The sequence below is a fragment of the Spea bombifrons genome, chromosome 2, assembly GCF_027358695.1.
Source record: "Spea bombifrons isolate aSpeBom1 chromosome 2, aSpeBom1.2.pri, whole genome shotgun sequence".
Taxonomy (NCBI): Eukaryota; Metazoa; Chordata; class Amphibia; order Anura; family Pelobatidae; genus Spea; species Spea bombifrons.
In genome coordinates, this window is record NC_071088.1 from 76,466,061 (window position 1) to 76,487,735 (window position 21,675).

At 41.4% G+C, this 21,675-nt stretch overlaps 1 protein-coding gene across 1 annotated transcript in view; it reads left to right on the forward strand.

The window, feature by feature from the left end:
- The window catches only part of LOC128473705 (multidrug and toxin extrusion protein 2-like), a 57,462-nt gene extending 37,774 nt beyond the window's left edge, over positions 1-19,688 (forward strand). The window contains exons 12-17 of the mRNA XM_053455958.1: positions 151-226; positions 4,754-4,823; positions 4,902-5,034; positions 5,492-5,586; positions 19,076-19,169; positions 19,445-19,688. Coding sequence (XP_053311933.1) covers positions 151-226; positions 4,754-4,823; positions 4,902-5,034; positions 5,492-5,586; positions 19,076-19,169; positions 19,445-19,686 — 710 coding nt within the window. The 3' untranslated portion in view covers positions 19,687-19,688. The remainder of the gene's footprint in view (positions 1-150; positions 227-4,753; positions 4,824-4,901; positions 5,035-5,491; positions 5,587-19,075; positions 19,170-19,444) is intronic.
- The last annotated feature ends 1,987 nt before the right edge of the window (positions 19,689-21,675 follow it).

Below are 21,675 nucleotides of genomic sequence, written 5' to 3' on the forward strand. Positions count from 1 at the left end.
ATGCAGTATATGATTCGATGGGATGACATGATACTGACTTCACAGTAAGATAGTTTACAAGCTGTTGCAAACATGACTCTGTTTTGTTTTTGCCATTCTAAAGGTATCTGCTGGCAAAATAATTCTCTCTTTGTCTTTTTTTGTCCACAGTGCTTTTGGCATTGGTAACTGGGGTTTTAGTGGCCGGATTGAAAGATTATGTCGCCTACATTTTTACCTCAGACAGGTTAGTAAGTAAATAGCTTTCCCACACTGTGACACAGAGCGTTATTAACAAATTTGCAGTTGTTATAGTAACCAAGCCGCACCAACAACATCAGACTGGTAAGACCCTTTCAGGGCTTAAACAAAGCCCCCTAAAAAACTGTTCCTTTGACCTTTGCTCCCCCTTCCAACATATAACAAATGTAAACACACTGACACAAATTACACACACCCCATCTCACATCACTTACACATACATGTTGACACACACACACAAGTACACATGCATGCTCACACACACAAGTACACACCCATGCTCACACACAATAGACCTATAGTTACTCCAGTGCTGTAATGGAAGCAGCTAGAGATTAAAAATTTCCGGAAATTTTGAAGCCATGGGAAATAACAGTTTTGTTCCAGAAAAAATGAAAACTTTCAGAAAAATTGAAAACAAATGCAGAGTGGAGTAGTTTTACAAATTTAAAATTATTGTTACACATATGGAACATGAAATCCAGTGTATATGAAATTATCATGCTTGAAATAAAAGTACAGCTTATTCAGTAAATAATAAACTAAATGTGCTTTTTAAAACAGCAGGGTTTGTATATGTTATATATATATATATATATATATATATATATATATATATATATATATATATATTTCAAATATACATGCAACAAAATAATTGAAGAAACCACTGAAAAAGCAAAAGATCTCCTCTAATCCTCCTACATGAATTGGACAGGTAGAGCGATCACAATCACCCAATCAGATTTTCACCTTGGCACCGATTGCAAAAGAAAAAGTTAAGTAACTGGCATTTGTACAAGTTGGATGTGAACATATTGCACTTTTCATACTGGTCTTCATGTAATATAGTTCGAATGCCATGTTATAAACATGTTATTTAGTAGACTTGGGTGCCGGCGAAGTCTTTGTGTTTGTCTTTGTGTTCGTCTTTGTGTTCATCTTTGTGAACACAAAAAAAATCTTCGCATCTACTCCCTCCTATCTACCCCCTCTCCCCTGTATCACTCCCTTCTCCCTATCTTCTTCTCACTAACTACCCTCTCCCCCCTTTGAAGTTCACTTACCTTGTAGAAGTTCTGCGGCATGAGCACAAGGCCTCTGTCTCGCTGCTCTGGTGTGGTGCTCGCTGCTTCACTGCTGTGTGCCAGAATATGATGTCATGAAATGCCGGCACCGTGACCAGGACAGAGGCCTCGCGGAGGAGAGTGAGAAGCCCGACGGTTGCTGAGAACTTATTCCTGAGCGACCGCTCGGCACCTCTCTCCTCCATGTCTATCACGGCTGCACAAAAAAAGGGTGGTGTTTCGATTGGGGGGGCACACGGGGGCACAGCATGATGTAGGGGACCATGGCCCCCTCTCTGCCTCCCCCCTGCCGACGCCACTGAGGGCCAGGGCAAATAACAGGAAAGATCCTTGTGAATTGTGTATATGTGTGTTATATTTGGTTGGTTGTGAATCAGATGAAAAAAAAAAATAAAATGAAAGGAAGGAAAAGGCAAGATTTACAAAGAAGAAGTAGATGATTGAAAAATGGAAAGGGTGAATGAGTGGGGAATTGGTGACCCACTCACCTGTTTCACCCCCAGGGCAAAGCATCCAAACACTGTCAGTCCATGACATTTGGCAGCGGACTAACACGAATAGACGCAGTCAGGAGGGAGAAACTACCTTTATCATTTGGGAAAATTAACTTTCCAAGCTAAGACCTGGGTACCCAGACTTCGGCAGGTGCCATGCGTGAGCACTGTGCACTATATTTGCAGTCATAGAAAACACGAGCTCACTTTGAACAGTGGTTGGTGAACATGATAGTAGCTGCTGCGCAACCCATGAGAGTGCAGGCCACACACTATTCTTTTCATCCCAGTAGCCAACATTAGGCACAGCAGGAACTTCACAGAGGTAAAGTTTGACCATTTCAGCAGCACTACTATCCTTTCTGCTGCTAGCTCTGTCAGATGGTCCAACAATACTCCCAAGTGTTTCTTCCCAAAACGCAGCTGCTCCACTCAGCTGTGTTGCGCTTCTTGCGGCACTGTTGCAGATGCTGCTGCTAGGAGTAGCAGACATCATCATCTCTTCCTCCTCCTGCACCTCTCCCTCCTCAGACAGCATTCCCCTTTTACGCTGCCAGTCACGAACGTTTTAAACCAATTGCTCCCGGTAGCTACTAAGAACATGGAATTTGATTGCTAGCTTTCCCTTAATCCTTGGATCACAAAGGCACGCTAGCATCATTTTGGGACTTTCCTCCATGCGTTTGCAAAGGCATACTTTTAGCAGATCCTTCAGCTTCCTGACTATGGCTGTTAGGTCAGGATGTAGAGTGCCACCTTGAACAGCTTCACGGTTCTCAATGAACACATCCATCTAGCTGCCAAGATGAGATGGGCCAGACTGGCAGTGTTTCAGCTTAAATTTTCTTTGGCATCCCTGAATGGTTTAAGGACGGCCACTAGCTGGGCGATCACTGTCCAATCCTCCCTATTCAATGAAGATGTAATCCCAATATTGTGCTCTGAGGCAAGATTATGGATTGCCCTTTGCTGCTCCAAAAACCTCTCCAGCATATCTAAAGTGGAGTTCCACCGCGTACTGACATCTTGTCATAGACAGTGGACAGGAAGACCTGCCCTCTCTTGGTCTTCCCCCAAAAGTTGGCTAGCCTTAACACGGTGGTGGAGTGTCCAGCGATCTTTCTGCAGCTTGACAGAACTACTGCTGCTAAATGACTTCCTCTTTCTGATATTGCTGCCAAGACTACGAGATGGATGATGTGGGCTGCGCAGCGCTTTCACCCATCTTGCAGCGCTTTCACCATGTTTGCACCTCCATCAGTTACCACAAAACCCACTTCAACATTGGAGCCCGCCTCTGCTCCCACCCAAAGGCAAACGATTTTTCTTATTGCATGCAGAATATTTTCAGAAGTGTGCTTTTCATCCATCACTTCTGCATGGAGAAGGAATGATCAGTAGCCTGCTGCAGCAGCTTTCTTAGACACACCGGGCTGCCACCAGTGTGCTGTCAAGGAAATAAAGACATGCTGCCCACTAGATGCGCTCCACAAATCTGTTGTGAACTGAACACACTGACCAGCAGCCTCGGAAAGCTCCTCTTTCACTGCTGAAACACAGGACTGATACAGTGAGGGGACAATATTCCTACTGAAAGTGGAACATGAGGGAACTGTGTATTGTGGAGCCACAGCCGCCATCAATTGTTTGAAAGGCTCGCCTTCAATCATGGAGAAGGATGCCCCTCCAACTAAAAGGAACTGCTCAATAAATCGGGTTATTTTATTGGCCTGCTGCTTGGCCATTGACCTCCTGGACTGGAATGCCCCAAATTCTTCCAGGGTGGGCTGGACATGTTGCAGTGCTCCAACCTGCCTTGGTCTTTGGCTGCCAACTAGCTGTAGCTGCTATTGGCTCAGAAGCAGCTGTTGGAGTTTTTATTATTATTATTTTTATTATTCATTTATATTATTTATTATAATATTAGTATATTATAAATTCTAATTATTATATTATGGGATTAAACAACTTTCACTGCTTATGCGGATGGATTTAGGTGAGCAAAACACTGAGGCGTTTTTAATAAAATAAAATAGAAATGTGAAAATAATAATATTTATCAAAACAGCGTCACTGCTTGCTGAACAAAAAAAAACACGGCAGTTATATGGCTGGAATGACTAGCCCAACAAGTTCACTTCACTGATGGACTGAGGTGTGCAAAACAAATTAAAAAATCAAAATATTTAATATTTGTATACTGCAGCACCAGTACTAGAAAGATTAGCTTAACTTAAATAATTAACCAAATTATTAACTAAGTAAGTAATAAATTATTAGAGATTTCTTATATTAATTTAATAATTAAATTAATCAACTTCTAGCTTAAGCTTAAGGGTAGTAGTGGACTGCTTAATCTTTATGTGGGATAAATTAACTCTTCTACCTGGCAGAATCTCAAGCACACCAAGCTAATATAATATTAGCTAGCTAAAATGATTATTATAATGTTATTATTAAATGTTAACGATTATAACACACTAGTAGTCATCTTTACTAGTATACTATATGACAATATTAAAAAAAAGGACTTTGGTAATGGAAAAAAACAGTTTCCCCCCCAATTCTTCTGGGTTTTTTTTCCAGACCTTCCCATCTATAGTAGCAGTCTTGAAATGATAGTGTGTATAATGCCACTTGAATGGTGAAATAGGCAGAGAAATGAAACGAGATGAAGTGAACAAAGAGTGATCATAAGTTTATTTAAGTAATACACATGTGGTCACTGCTATACATACTCTCTGTGGGCTTCTGCTGGGCACCTTGGTTAGTGGGGCACCTTGATGCTGTGTCCCCATGGCACCCACCTTTGCACTCCTCCGAGTTAAGGACTAGAATTAGATCTCATTTTGGTTTAACTGATGTCATCTTTATTCTTCATTATTACGATGTATGAATTTTACTTAGGTAGTGTTCTTTTTTTATTTGCAGTGACATTGTACTCCTGGTTTCACATATTTTGATTATCTTTGCTCCATTTCATGTACTTGATGCGATTTCTGTAAGTATTGAAACATGTTACTGAATTTCTGATATTATGTACACTTTAAACCATAACCTATTTAATAATCGCTTTTAGTGTACCTGTGGGGGAGTGTTGCGGGGAACTGGAAAGCAAAAGATTGGTGCCATTTTGAATGCAGTTGGATATTACGTCATTGGCTTACCTGTAGGAATATCCCTGATGTTTGCTCTGAAACTTGGAGTAATGGGTAAGAATTTTACAACTTAGTGTAAAATCTGACAGAAGGAGGCAGAGGAAAGTTGTATTCTATATTAAAAGTATAATATGTATTTTTTAAGAACGTATTCTTTTTAGATGGACATATTCAAGACTTATTCAAAACACAAAACTCTTTCTTGGCTTTGGGTATCGAATTGTCATACCATGGTTAATAAAAACCAATGCAAACAAGTGAAAAGTCAGAAAAGGTCTGTACATATACTGATCTTAACTCTTAAGTACAAGAGTACAAGAGCATCTTACTACTTTCCGGGACCTTATAGACTCCTGAGCCACAATAGTTTCGCTAGAGGCCACTGCACTAGCCTCTGAGGAACCAATCAGGGCATCAATTTGTGATTTCGTCCAAATTATGGTATTTTGGATTGTTTGGCTTGTAATCTTGTACTTTAGTATGTGTTCTCAGTATATGCTCTTTTCTCAAGGTTTGTGGTCTGGAACGCTTATTTGTCTCTTCCTACAAGCCACCTTTTTTGTCACATTCGTTATAAGACTGGATTGGAACAAAGCTTGTGAAGAGGTAATGTTTATAATGTATATAGAGGTTATATGCAACATTTCCTGCAATACCCTATTATATGTAGTGTTAAATATAATAAGCAGGTCCTACTCCAGAGTCCTACTCCAGACAGTTCAATGTCCCATGTAGCCTTACCAAGAAAGGATTAATTACCTTTAGTATGGTGGAGAGCCACTTACTGCAACAGCAATGGCAACAGCATTCATATTGGATTAATTAAGACAGAAGTCAAGAGACAGCATCGGGCACGAACAAGAACTTTAGTTGCATCTTGCGTTAGGAATGGACAAATGCACATTTTTACTTTTCTTTTTTACTTCAGATCAGTTTTGTTAGTGACTTTTTTCACCATATTCAATTTGCTTTAATTTGCAATTTGCATATTTAATTTGCAACTTCAATTCTACCAGTCTATTACAGATTAACACATGTAGTGTATATGTGTATGATATTTTGATTTCAGCCCTTACTTGGTGCAAGGGAAAGTTTACAAGTTCCACCTTGTACCACTTAGCAGATTGAATATGTTTGGCACATATCTTATTTAGAACTAACTTAAAACAAACAAAAAAGTCTAGCTAGACCAAAAAACTAACCAGATGAAAATAATGTAACCTGTTGTATCCAATGTTATCCTTGCCAATTGCTTATTAGGAAAAATAGTGCATAGCTCAGGTCTCACCCTGTTGTCATGTAGTCCCAGTCCTGCCTGTCCCTGTAGTATTGAAATAAAATCTAATGATTGTGGACTAATTGTAAGCTGTACCATGAGGCATATTGAAAGGGTGTCTTTATTAATCTACATAAATCAAGGTCTAAGGTATTAATGTAACTTCCCCGAAGTTAAAACGTTTTTTGTTTCTTTTAATCGTTCATGAGGGTAGCCTCTACCCAGTCCATGCAAATTAACAGATATACATTGGTTGTGAAAATATTTAGCATTGGCAGTTTGGTCTTTAGCCAATACTACATGATACCTTTTTGTGCTATTGCTGTAATTATATAAACCGTTTTTTTTGTCATTTTTGTAGACACCTTTTGTTGCCGTTCCCTGGAGTTACTGTGAGATTTGCTATTTTTTTTGTAGTGACATAATAGCGTATCTGTGACAAGAAGGTTTGTATACAGTGGATATAAAAAGTCTATACACCCCTGTTAAAATGCCTGGTTCTTGAGATGTTAAAGAATGAGACAAATACAAATCACGTCAGAGCTTTTTCCACCTTTAATGTGACCTGTAATGTAAAAATTCTAGGGCTGCAACTAACGATTATTTTAATAATCGATTAGTTGGCCGATTATTTTTTCGGTTAATCGATTAAAGCAATTTTTTTAAAATGTAAAATAATGTAATAAAAACAATTTACACTTTCATCTCTTTATTACTATGGCATTTCTCTATTCACTTTCTTATTTTACTGGCATAATAATAAAAGCTACAAGAACCCAAACAGTGTTTCTTAAACTAGGTTTTAATACAAAGTTATTAGTAAATATTAATTCATATGTTAACTATTTTTCATATTTAATAAAAACTATGAGAAAAAAGCCTTGTTTATATTTTCTTTTATTTACCAAACTGCCCCCAGTTCTGCACATCTGACTCCCAGTTTGCCACTCTGCCCTCAGATATGCCTTATACCTCCTGTATGCCAGAGATTCCACTGTGCCCCCTGATATGCCTTATACTCCTTATATGCCAGTGATATGCAACTGAGCCCCCTGATATACCTTTTTCCCTCAGATATGTCTTATGCCCCCCTGATATGCCTAATATGGATATGCCTTATACCCCCTATATGTCACTGTGCCCCTGATATGCCTTATAACTTCCAATATGCCACTCGCCCCCATTTATGCCTTATACCTCCCTATATGCCACTGTGTACCCTGATATGCCGCTCTGCCCCCCAAAAATGCCCTGCACCACCCTGAAATTCATTATACTCCCTGATTCACCACTCTGCCTCCCCCAGATATGCCACTCTGAAATTCATTATACCCCCATACACCACTCTACCTCCCCCTATACACCACTCTAACTCCCCCAGATATGCCACTCTGCCTCCCTGAAATTCATTATACCCCCCATACACCACTATAACTCACCCATACACCACTCTGCCTCCTCCCCCTCCCATACACCACTCTGCCTCCTCCCCCCTCCCATACACCACTCTGCCTCCTGTCAGCAACGGAGGTTCACAAGACACCAGGGAGTCGGGTAGAGAGGCAGAGTGGTGTATGGACATCTCCTGTGCACAGCCCTCTTCAGATCAACCCACAGATGTTCAATTGGATTCAGGTCTGGGCTCTGGCTGGGCCATTCCAAAATGTTAATCTTCTTCAGGTGAAGACATGCTTTTGTGGATTTAGATGTGTGCTTTGGGGTGTTGTCGTGCTGAAAGGGGAACTTCCTCTTCATCTTCCTAACAGACGCCTGAAGGTTTTGTGCCATAATTGCCTAGAGTCACTTTAAGTGATGGCAGATGTTTAATGACTTCTATTTAACATGAGTTTGAATGTGATTGGTTAATTCTGAATACAGTCACAGCCCCAGTTATAAGAGGGTGTGCACACTAAAGATTTCAGTTTATTTCGCAATTGAATTGTTCACGTTATAGGTCACATTAAAGGTGGAAAAAGGTCTGACATGATTTATCTTTATCTCATCCTTAAACATCACAAACCTGTCATTTTAACAGGGGTGTGTAGACTTTTTATATCCACTGTAAGTGGACAAAGCAGAAAAATATTGTGGAGTTTCTACGTGCTATTAACCCCTTAACAACCAGTGATGTGCAAGGCAACATTAATTAGTCAGTTAACAACCAATGACAACCAATGACGTGCTTTCAGCAACACCAAGATTGGTAGCAGGGCACATGTGACCTTTCCCTAGGGTGTCAACATCCATCATACAGTGTATCTCGCAAAACATGTATGCAAGAGGTTCTCTCCAGATCCCTCTTGAGAACTCAATGTGATTAATAAAATATAAAAAAAAGTCCTAAAATCTATATTAAAAAAAAAAATTATTTTTATTTTTATTAGCATTGTATCTTTCCAAAAATCCTGGCATTGAAAGAGTTAAAATACTAGCATTTCAAATATCCATGGGGTAAATATGGTTATGGGATAAATTGAATAGGCCAGGTTCAAAAATGTCCCAAATAGGGCATATACTGACCAGATGCCAAAATGAAAAACAATAAGTGCACCTCTCAAATGTGGCCTTTTAGCCCCCAAACAACCTGACAAATTCATGCATGGGTGTTCTAACTGTACTCAGGAGATGTTGCTGAATACATATTGTGGTGCTGTTTGACAATGAGAAATACCAGGAACTTTAAATTCATACCTGAAGTACAATCTGTGTGAATCCAGTGGTATAATTTGTGAATGGAAAGGGTTACAATACCAGCACTTGAAATACCTTGGGGTATATAGTTTGATGGGGTAAATATACCGTATTTGCTCGATTATAAGACAAGGTTTTTTTCAGAGCAAATGCTCTGAAAAATACCCCTCGTCTTCTAATCGGGGTCGTCTTCTAATCAGACCTCAAATAGAGGTCTGATTGGGAGACTAAGATCCAGATCCCCCGCACCGCTGCAGGGGACCTGGATCCTCCTGTCTCACCCCCCCCCCCATCATACACACACTTACCGGTGCTTCCTGCTGTGTTGCCGGGGCAGCGGGTTGACGTCTACGCGATCCGCGTAGACAACGTCCGCTGCAGCCGGAAGGAGGTGTGGCTAGCAGCGGGGGTTGTCTGCGTCCCTCGCGTAGACCTTCCCCGACTGTCAGAGATCAGAGCTCGCAGCACCGGTGCGGGGAACTCTGATCTCTGACAGCCGGGGAAAGTAAACGCGACGGACGCATACAAATCCCCGCTGCCAACTCCACCTCCTTCCGGCTGCAGCGGAAGGCGACGTCAACCCGCTGCCCCGGCTGGAAGCACCGGTAAGAGAGGGCTGAGAGGGGAGAGAGAGGGGAGAGAGGGGTGAGAGAGAGAGTGTGTGTGTTAGTTAAATGGGGGTATAGGGTGTGTGTGTGTGTTAAATGGGGGCATAGGGCATTTCTGGAGTGGCGTTAAGGGGGGCATTTAATAGAGCACTCTGCCTCCTGAAATGCCTTATACCTCCCTATATGCCACTCTGCCCCATAATATGCATTTTAACCCCCTAAATGCCAGAATGGGATATAGGGGTATAAGGCATTTCTGGAGGCAGAGTGGCACATAGGGGGTCAAAAGGCATACCATGGAGCACAGTGGCATATAGAGGGTTAAAAGGCATATCATGTGCCACAGTGCCATATTGGAGTGGCAAGCCTGGGGGCAGATGTGCGTAACTGGGGGACAGGTTGGAAAATACAAGAAATAAAAACAAAAAAAATATTTTTCTCAATCATAGCTTTTATTAAAAAAAAAATAGTTTACATGAATTAACATTTACTGGTAAAACTTTTTTCCTTTGGGGTCGTCTTATATTCATGCTTTTTCTTTTTTTCCTAAGTTAATATTCAGATTTTGGGGGGTCGTCTTATAATCAGGGTCGTCTTATAATCGAGCAAATACGGTAATTGTCCGGCTTCAAAGATGTCCTAAATAGCACATGGAGCAGAATGACCAAAGGCAAAAATGGTTTTGAAATAGCAATACACCTATTATACTTATTGCCCTATAAAAAAAAAACAATAAAAACATTGGGTATTTCTTAATTGGGACAAATAGTTGAATCTATTTAGCAGATTTTTACATTAGCTTTTAGAGATCAGTAAAATATTTTTCAAATAAAGTGAGAGAAAGTAATTCTATACATTTTCACCATTTTAATATTTATTTATTTCTTTGGGAAATTAGATCATATGGTCAAAAATGGTATTTGAAGAAAGGCCTTCTTGTTCTGAAAAAACAATGCATATCTTGTGTGGGTACACTGATTGAAAGAGAAGGAAATTACAGCTAAACAGGAGCACCACAAAAGTGTTAAAACATCTGTGACATGCTTAACATGCTTGCTAGACATGGAACACGCAAATGGAGGGTTGAAGATGATAACAGGACACTCTTGTGGGTTGCCATAAGCACGGATGGTCGTACAATAACCCAGGCTCAGGATACCAGAGGTCACAGGTGGCCCTACAATAAGCCAGGGTTAGGATACCAGAGGTCAATTTGGGGGAATAGTAAAACACTGGGTGAAGTTTTTGTTTCTCACCGTGTCTTTGAGACAGAACAGCTCCCACAGCAATATCTGAAGCGTCCATTTGAAAGGGTTTCTGCAACATTAGGTTGGATAAGGATGGGGGCTGTAGTGAAGCAGTGTTTCAGGGTCTCGAACACTGTCTGGGCCTCTGGAGTCCACACAAATCAAGAGGATTGATGAGTTAATATGGTTATGGGAGCCATGATGTGAGAAAAATTCAGAATACACTTCCGGTAGTAATTTGCAAATCCAATAAAGCGTTGTACAGCTTTTTTGCAGAGGGCACCGACTATTCTAATACTGCAAATAGTTTCTTTGGGTCAATCTGTATGTTCCCAGCAGTGATTATGAACCCCAGAAATTCCACTTGATATGCGTCAAATTGGCATTTCTCTAGTTTAGTGTAGAGATGCTGGGTGTCAGGACCGGAGACCGCCACCTACCTCACGGCGAGGATCGCTGTCGCGGGGGCCAGGTTCTGGAAGCCGGCTCCCTCGTGGTGCGATCGCTCGTCTGCGGGGAAGGCCATATACCCGGCCTCGATTATGACGCACGCCGTGCTTGGCAAAAGCGTGCGCTTTCCTCGTGGCGGGGGGGCGTTGCTTCGTTTCGGAGGACGGAGGGAGGCATGAGGGAGCTGCCAATCAAGGGAGGAGCCAGAATCCTTTACCCCTATCCTTCTCACACCAAGGGGAGGGCACCAGGTGTGTGGAGGAGGGGAACAGGTGTGCAGAAGAGGTAATCAGGTGTGAAGGGGAGAAGACCTCTAATCAGAGACCCTATAAAAACCCAATAACCCCTTCACAATTTGCTTGCTAGTTGAGCTGCTTTTCCTGTGGATTCCCTATCATCTGCTTCCAGAAGATTTTGAACATTCTACTTGACTTTCCGATATTTGACCCTTGGCTCCCATTTCTTGGATTCCTCTACTTGCCTTTGCGTTTTATATTGGAACTGTGACTTCGTTTATGAACCTACGTTGCCTGCCTTTGACCTTGGAACTGTTTTTGGCTACGCTATTTGCCTTTTTCCTTTATATTGGACCTGTGACTTTGTTTATGAATCTATGCTGCCTGCCTTTGACCTTGGAACTGTTTTGACTATGCTGCCTGGCTTTGTCCTTGGAACTGTTTGATTAACTACACTGCCGTGTTCCTTTTGTTGGGACTGTATGCTTATTATTTGTTGCTTATTAAAACCTTGCTTATCCAACCTGCGCTACGCTCCGTTCCTGATTCTGACACTGGGCTTGTAGGCGTTCTAAAGTTTCTTTGACATGAGTTAGATGTTCTGGCAGAGTTGGAGAAACTATTTAAACGTCATCCAGGTAGATTACTAGAAAGATGTCCAAATAATCCTGGAACACATCATTCAAAAAATGTTGGAAGGTTGATGGGACGTTGCACAGTCCGCACGGCATTACAAGATATTCAAAGTGCCCGTAACAGCTTCGGAAAGCTGTTTTTCACTTGTTCCCTTTAAGTATACGGACTAGATTATAGGCCCCTCAGAGATTAATTTTAGAAGATATGAGTGGTTTTAAGTCTGTCCAACAATTCGGGGATAAGACGTAGAGGATATCTGTTTTTTATAGTTATTTTATAAAATGCATGGTAATCTACACAGAGTTGTAGACTTCCATCTTTCTTTTCCATAAAGAAAATCCCCGCACTGGCTGGAGATGTGTTTTGGCGGATGAAGCCTTTAGCCAGATTTCCCTGAATATATTCCTTAAGGTGACAGAGTTCAGGTTCAGATAATGGTAATATTCTCCCAAATGGAATAGGAGCCCCAGGAAGGAGGTCAATTGGACAATCATATGTTCTTCAGGGAAGTAGCGTGTCAGCTCCTTTTTTTGTCGAAGACATCACTGTATTACATATTCTACATAAGGAGCTGATTGTTAGTGTGAGAGAATGGGGTGTAAGGAAGTAGCAGGACCGATGGCACTGATTGCAAAAGAGTGACAAGGGTACCTTAAGACCACTCTATCGTGGGATTATGTACTCTTAGCCATGGCAGTCTGATGATAATTGAAAAAAATGGGTGATACAATTAAGCAGAAGCTCAATTGTTAAATATGATTATCGCCCAGGAGAACTTGAAGTGGTTGTGTTTCTTTTGAGACGGGGCTAGAGGACAAAGGACTGCCTGAATCTACTATCTGAATATACAATCTGAATATGTATAGGAGTAGACTTGACAAGTGAAGGTATATGAAGGTCCTGATCCATAAAACAGCTGCTGGCCCCAGCATCAATTATGGCAGAGAAGAAAGTCAAATTACTGGTCCGCTATAAAAATAAGGATACTGGTAAATGATGGAAGCCACTTAGGAGACAAACTCAAGCATACTTTAGTGTGTTCATTCTTACCTCCAGTGACAGGAGGGCGCTGAGGACAGGAACGGATCAGGTGCCCAGGTTTACTGCAGTAGAGGCACATTCTCGACTTCAGATAATTGGCCACATGCCAAACTGATCTACATCGGTTCTTCCATAGATGGAATGGCTGAGGGGTTGTTGACAGGTACTACAAGTGGTATGTATCGTCTGGGTGATGGAGAGGGTATGGCTGCACGTTCAATGCATCTTTCACACAACCTGCGATCTAACTAGATGACCAGTAAAATGAGATTATGCAAGGAGGCTAGGTTATACACATTGAGCAGTGAAAATCTGCTCTATTAAAAGTGAGTGTGATACCTATTGGGGACAGCGATATAGATTATTTATATTATATGAAAAACACTTTTTATTGTTCTTTTATGTGAAAACATGCGATTCAGAAGAAATGTACTTCATATATATATATATATATATATACTCCAACTGACTGCACATTTTTATTATTTAAATTTAAAGTGAAAACACTCAATTGTTTTCCGCTTTCAAAAATATTGAACCAACTTATATACAATTTCAAGACAAGATAATTTATGAACATGCATTTAAGTAAATATATTTATAAATAAATAAAAAAAAACATTTCCATTTGGAAACAGATATACTGTTATATAAAACAAAGCACATCAATTTTTTAGTTTAAACCCATGGGCTTCCTAGTTTGAAGCTAAAATATACATTTGTTTTGTATAACAAAAGAAGCCTTGAAGTGAAAGAGCGTTTGGGGACACAGGTTTTAGGCAGTGGTCATTCTCCCTCAGGCCCAGCCAAAACATTCTGTTGGTTGTTACATAGTATAGTATACATAGTATAGAATGCTATTGGAAGTACATTGCCTGTCTTACAGACAGCTTTGCAGATGTCTGTTTTGTCTATATTATGTAAAAGAGTTGGTCACCATTCCAGTCCCCCGATGTGTTCCAGTGAGGCGCTTGAGAATCTAATGTTTTTACACAGGACACTAATTGAATGGGTGCCTCCCCTATCCCTATGCAGATAGGCATCACAATAATTATGCCATTCTGAGTGAAATACTTTATTATGGACATAGTGTAGCTTTAGATCTGTAGGTAAGCAAACAACACTATGTGTAGATTCTGAGATTTGTTTCTGCATTAGTGCATTGATAATATTGAGTGGTTTAAGGTATCAAAAAATAATGTATTGATATGAGACCCATGGTGTAACACTCACTGAAAGGATGTGTTGCTTTACTTTCTTGAAAGTCAACATTTTCCCAGTAATGGTAGGTGTAGTGTATATTGCCATTGTAAATTGAGAATAATTCTAACATTTTTCCACGCGTTAATTGTGGTCAATAGTAAGGGATCTACTCTGACCACATACGTAGGCTGTATGGTGTGTGGAAGAGTGCGGATAGAGGTAGAAGGAAAAAATTGGCTCTCAAAATATGTGTCTGTAGATTTGTTGGTTTGCGTAATCCAGTCAATTGCATGACATGGCTGTGCTGCCAGACTGTAGTCTCTCAAATTTGGTATATTCAGTCCCAACCTGACTTTTGTTTTTTGCAGTTTGTGGACAATCTGGCAAACCCTTTGGACCAGAGGAAACTGTATTTGTCAGGGGCACGACTAGGAGCTTAGGGCAAGCGTAGGGCGTAGGGAATGGCCATGAGGGCCAAGCAGAACAGGGGCAGTAAAAGCTAGATGGTAGAGCACACACGTAGCCTGACAGTCCAAGGTTTGAGGAATGCAGCACGGATCACTGATGTCAAACAAACCAAGGTTATGAGACAGGAGATAAATAGTGACTAAACCAAGACAGATACTGCAACTTGGAACACACAAGCACCAACTGAGGTGAGAATAGAGGTTTTATATGGTCAGAGGCTGAGGCTTCAACCCCTCATGTGAAGTCCCCTCCTTCCCTTGCTGAATCCACGTCCACATCATCCAGCAATAATCAACCAAGCCAGAGTCTACATCAAGAAAGAGGGGGAACTTCTTCTAGTGATGAGAAGTTCGGATCATTAAAGTGAATCGGATCATTTCAACTCGTTCACTGAAATGATCCGATTCATGATCCGAATCTTCGGATCACTCAGTGTGACTCACAGGAGTTACTGTTTTCCAGTAACTCCGTGCAGGCACACTAACGATTGGCCCCGCCCCTTTCATTACTCAATGAATCCTCCCCCCTGCCTACTCCAGTGATGTCAATGAAGGCAGAGAGTCGTTCAAAGATTCGGATCTCTGCCTTCATTGGGATTCAAATCAGTCAGATAATATCACCATACTGTTATAAATAAATACATTAATAATCACTGCCCCCAGGATTTACATTTCCCTTTACCTGCAACTGCACCTTAAGCTAACTTTATTAAATTAATTAAATTAACCCTAAACACCCCATCAACCATGACTGCCCCTAAAATTAACCCTAAACACCCCATTAAGCATAACTGCCCCCAAATTAACCCTAAACACCCCATTAAGCATAACTGCCCCCAAATTAACCCTAAACACCTCATTAAGCATAACTGCCCCTAAATTAACACTAAAGACCCCATCAACCATACCAATTTATTAGGTAATTTTTCTGGAGTACATGCAATTAATTTAGGGGCAGTTATGGTTAATGGAGTATTTAGGGTTAATTTCAGGGGCCGTTATGGTTAATGGGGTCTTTAGGGTTAATTTCAGGGGCCGTTATGGTTAATGGGATCTTTACGGTTAATTTCAGGGGCAGTTATGGTTGATGGGATATAGGGGTTAATTTTATGCTGATGACTGAGGGTTAATTTAATTAATTTAATAAAGTTAACTGTAGGTGCAGTTATAGGTAAAGGGGGGCAAACTCAGGGGAATCTAAATCCTGGGGGCAGTGTGAACATTATTAATGTATTTATTTATAAAAGTATGGTATCAGTAATATTCTCTGAATGATTCGAATCTCTGTAAGATTCGGATCCTTGTAAGATCCGGATCCCTGTAAGATTCGAATCATTTGAATCATTCGAATCTTCGGATCATTCGAATCTTCGGATCATTCGAATCTTTGAACGACTCTCTGACTCTATGAGTCATGGTTCCTCTGTGAATTAATGAGCTGTAACCTGACCCCAGAGTCTGTGTCTGAGTGCTCTGCAGATGACTCACAGCTCTAGGATCAGGTTACAGCTGCATGATTCACAGACTGAACCGCTACAAATGAATTGTTCAGTCTACTGAACCGATTCATCCCGATCACTAAAAAGAATAGGATGAAATGAACGATTCGTTCATGATCCGGACATCACTAACTCCTTCACCAACCATACCCTTGTCACACTGCTTGACGTGGCTGGAAGCAAGTAGGGGAGACCTACTTCGAGTGAGAGCAGGCTTTGTGGTCTGAGAATATTACAGCTGCTATTGCTATTCATATTTCTTTGACAGATTTTAAAAAACACAATTGTTGCTGTACTCACACCTGTAACAGGAAGTTTTGTATCTTGGTATCTTGTGATCATTAACCCATTCAGTCCCAGGGGTTTTTGGTACCCGGTGAAATTTTGCCATTTTTTGCGGTATGTCGGTTCAGCTATGAATAATGTAAACCTTATAGTATGTTCCCTATAGGTGCTGGGAAAGTATGGAAAATCTATATAAATTAGGTATTTCTGAAATCAGGACACCTACATTGATAAACTTGGAGGGGATTTTTCATCACTTTACCTAATTTTGTGAGGATTCAGAGGGAAAATATATTAAAAACTTACTTTTTTCTGATTTTCACTAGTTTTTACTAAGTTTCTCATCATAAATTTTCAGCTAATCTATGTTATCAAAAACTAGTGAAAATTTGAAAAAAACACCTAATTTTTTATAAATTTTCCCTGTGAATCCTTACAAAATTAGGTAAGGTGATGAAAAATCCCCTCCAAGTTTATCAATGTAGTTGTCCTGATTTCAAAAATACCTAATTTATATAGATTATAGATTATATAGAACTTACTATAAAGTGTACATTATTCATAGAATTTTTATGCTTATGGATTAAAGGGTTTGGTGGTTGTGAATGAGGGAAGGAGAGTTATACTGTTTAGATGTTGTGTTAGGGCAATGGGATGTAAGGGTTTCTTTTTTTTATTCTCTTTATATATTCCCCATCCCCCTGCACCAATCATTCTGTGATCTCTATGCAAGTCCCCACAGCCTTGTATAAAGATCACAGTGTCTGTGTCTCATCGGAGCGATCGGATATCCCTGCAGGGGATATCCTGTCCTCCGATGACCTTCCGGGTGATGTCAGCAGTGACGCGACCCCGGAAGAGAATGCCTGATCTTGCGATCTGCGTTTAAAATTTTTACAGTTTTCCGGCATTTGTGCCAGAAGCTGTTACATGAGATCAGGCAGCAGAAAGCCAGCGATGCTGGCTTCTGCTGTCAGGTGGAGTCCAGGCTGTCAAACAACAGCCTGATCTCCCGTGTAGCAACACAAATGTGTCCCTGCCGCTTCGAGAAGGGCAGGACATACTGGTAAGTCCATAGGGGATTCTTGAGATGCATTTTTGGGACGGACCAGTACGTCCATAAGGGACTGAAGGGGTTAATTTGGTTAACATTTTTAAATTTAGGTGGATGAATGTTTTATGGTCTTTATTTGGTTTGGTTTATAGGATGGTGTTAGCCTGATTCAGGGTGTCAGCAGGTCACTTATTCAAAAATATATAATAATTTGTAATATTTCACCAGGAATGCACCTTGGCCGGGGTTCCTGCCATTTGAGAGGACTTTTATTGTTTGTTTAGCTTCTTCCTCTGTGTTTTCAGAATTCAGTAATTCTCATTGTTCCATAGTGAGTAGTTTGATCCCCTGGCCTTTACCATCCTGCTCTGTGACATACAGTGTCTCAGAAAGCATGTGGTGAAAGCTTTGTTAATGTTGTTGCTTAAGAATCTCTCCCCTTTCTGAGATGAGCTTTGATATGTGAGGGTCTAAGAGGATAGGGGAACGATTGTCACTGCTTGGCAAGGAGTCCTGACCGTGACAAGGGGCCACATTAAAGATGTCAGTTAGTGTCATGTGGCTTGGTTAGAAGCATGAGCATTGTAAAGACCAAGAGGTGGTTGGGTGGTTAGAGCATGACAAGTTTGAGATGGGAGAGAGTAGGGAGCAACATGAGAGAACAGGGTAGAAGGCTGTGGTAAGAGAAGGGGAAAGGGGAGTTAGAGAAGTTGGTCAGTGAGCATATAGTAGAAAAAATAAGGTCCAGGTTGTGAACATCATTGTGAGTAGGGGAGTATGTTGTTTAAGATCAAAGGGGGGGGGTTAATAGACAGGAATTTAGAGACTATGAGACTCCCAGTGTCTACTGGAATGTTAAAGTCTCCAAGGATGAAATGAGGACATCAGAAGAGAGGAAGTTGGAAACCCATGACCAGAAGTGGTCAAAAAGGATAGTAGCAGGACCGGGGGGAATACAACAACTGTGTGTAGACAGAGTATGGAATATCTGGGTGGCATAAACCTCAAAGGAGGAAGAGGAGAGGGATGCAGCAGGGGAATAGGTTGAAAAGTTCGGGACCACTCTTTTATCAGGTGTGCAAGTGTGAGTGAAGTAGAGGCAATCATAGGAGAGAGCAGCTGAAGAATGTTAAATGAGGTTAGCCAAATAAAGCTCAACCGCTGTTAAGAAGACCAAAGATGATGATGATGGCCAAACTTTTACTTTCTTTTATGAACCTAACCAGATAAAAATGGTATGCTTACTGTGCATTAAGGAAGCATTTTATGTGACTGTATCAGTTTTCTTTGAAGCTGTGTGCCTAGTATATCAAATATATTATTTGTTAGTCTAAACAAAGATCTGCACTCCTGCGGCTGTCAGCAGCACCAAAAATGAATCATGCATTGTATGTTTTATCAGGCTCAGGTTCGAGCAGGAATAAAACAGAAGATGAAGGATGTTGTCTCTGCAGCTTTACAGACAGAGAGGCCCGGTGACAGTTTGGCTAACAATGGTAGGTGGATTAAAATTAAAAATTATATATTCAGCATTCAATCAAGTTACCAAAATACGATAGATGCTGCACCTCTGTCCTCATTCCTGGCATCAGGTTGTGTCTGGAATGGTGTCGGCTTCTGTGTGTGACTGGTTTGTCCTCAACATGTTATATCAAGCTGCACACCATAAAAGCCAAAAAAGCTACATAAATAACAAATATTTAGATAGAGAGGCAGAGAGGACACAACTTCTGCTGACTGATTTTATTTTTTATTTTCTGTTTTACCACAGGAGACATGCAGACTTCATATGGTTCACAGGATCAACATTCCAGATATATTATCTTGTCAGATGTTGGTGCTGGTAATAGACGCACAGACCATTTGGTGAAGAAAGATGATTTTGTTGCTGAAACTTCTAACGTCATAGGAGAAGTCCTCTCACTAAAGAAGCTAATTATTTGGCGTGGCCTGGCAGTGATTTCAGCCGTGGCTACTCTTGTTATTGCAGTAATAGTTAAAGTACTGTCTTGAAACAGGTAGAACACTTGATTTTGGGCTTCAGAGATTTTGGGCCCTATTTTACTCTTACAACTACTTTGATTATCTAATAATTTTCTCCTGGCTCACTGAAAATTTATGGTGATTGCCTAATTTGATGAAAGTTCTTTTTCCCTCCACTTAATTTTTCCACTGAACCTGCAGACCACCGCAGCCACCCCAAGCCGTCTCCCCAGAGCCTTTGATCACTCCCATACAGTGGTGTCGGTAGAGGGGGGCCCCCCTAGGTTATTCCTTGCCCTCCCTGTTGCCTCCCACTCCGACGAATTTGGAACCACCCAACAGACACTGTATGTCCGGATTTCCCGGGACAGTCCGGCAATGGGACTTTAAATCCCGGGCAGCCTAATTGAAAGTGCTGTCTCTTTTATATATATATATATATATATATATTTATTTTTTTTGACGCAGAGGAGAGGGGCGCCAAGCAACCGCTCAGCGCCCCGCTTCTTCCTCTGCGAGTCCTCTACCTCCGTTGCGGTGCCGGCATTTCATGCCAAGCACCAGAATATGATGTCATATACTGGCGCTCAGCAGTGAAGCAGAGCACCCCGCGGCAGAGCAGGAAGCAGAAGCCTTGTGCTCCTGCCACAGGACTTAAGGGTGAGTGATAAGGGAGGGAGAGGGGGTAGATAATGAGAAAGGGGGAGATGGGGTAGATAGTGAGAAAGAGAGTAGTAAGAATATTGAAATAAGTAAGTCAAGGTTGCTTCCAGGTTAATTGCTGTGAGTTGTGGGCTGACAGGAGTGATCTGATCATTAAAAAGTTTTAAAATTGAAGTGCGCATGTCCCGGTTTTGACTCCACAATATCTGAGAAACATGACTTACCTATGCATGTGGGGTATTGCTGTACTCGGGTGGTGTTACTGAACACAAATCAAGACCTATTTTGTTCTTTCACATATCCACTCATAAAAATAAACATGGTGAAACTGCAAGGTGGATGTGAAAAATGTTTTCTTTTTCTTGTTAGACAAACTGTGGAAGGCGCTGGAAAATACCAGGCATATGAGGTGTTTCCAAAAACCAGGACAAATACTTAAATACACTTACATATATAATTTTTATAGGTGAAACTGTGAAAATATTTCCCCACATTTTAGATATTTTTCATCCCCTCAGTGTAGGGTAAAACCAAATGAAGACTGATTTATTTTAGACACACAGGGCTGGATATATCCAGCAAAACAGACATTAACATAATCAAGATATTGGGATACAAACCGCACCCTTAATCTTCCTCCCAGAGACAACAGGGGCAGTAACGGGATTAACAATACCATAGGGGGGGGAGACTGAGTTATACAACATTAAACTGAAACAATGGTGGTCACTGGTTGCAGATCCTGGCTGTCTGCTAGAGATAATCCCCTCAGCCAGTGATGACATGATATGCTGCTGGGGTAGCCACACAAGTCTTTACAAAGTCAGTCAATAGGGAGGAGGCTGGCAGACGAGCCTCTCTGGTGGCCCCAGTGATGGATGGTTCCGTCACATTTCTCCCCCTTCCGAATGGGACTGACCCAGGAGGAGACCCCAAACGGGTTGACTCCGTAGTCAGTCAGTTCATTTTGGCCATCAATGCCCTCCCAATACTGGTGCCCCAAACAATCTGCCCCTCCAAGAGCAGTACTCACCCGCCTGACCTCTGCCTCTCCCGAAAAATATAACTGCCGCTGGAGAGAATTGCCAACTGCACCTTCTCTCTGGAGTCTTCTCTGCCGCTGGGGAAACAGGGTGGCGGGGGCCCCTTCAATCCAGGGTTGGGGATCTGAGTCAGCTGCTCAGCATTTCTGGAGACCACAGGTGTCGACCACAGTCTCATCCACCTGTATGGGGTACATACATCCTCTGGTGAAGGGACGTCTGGTGAGGGAGGGTAGAGGCCAGCAGCACTCTGACCTGGAGAAAGCTCTTCTATAGAGTTTGCAGGGACCCCCAGTGCTGGTAGAGAGGAGTC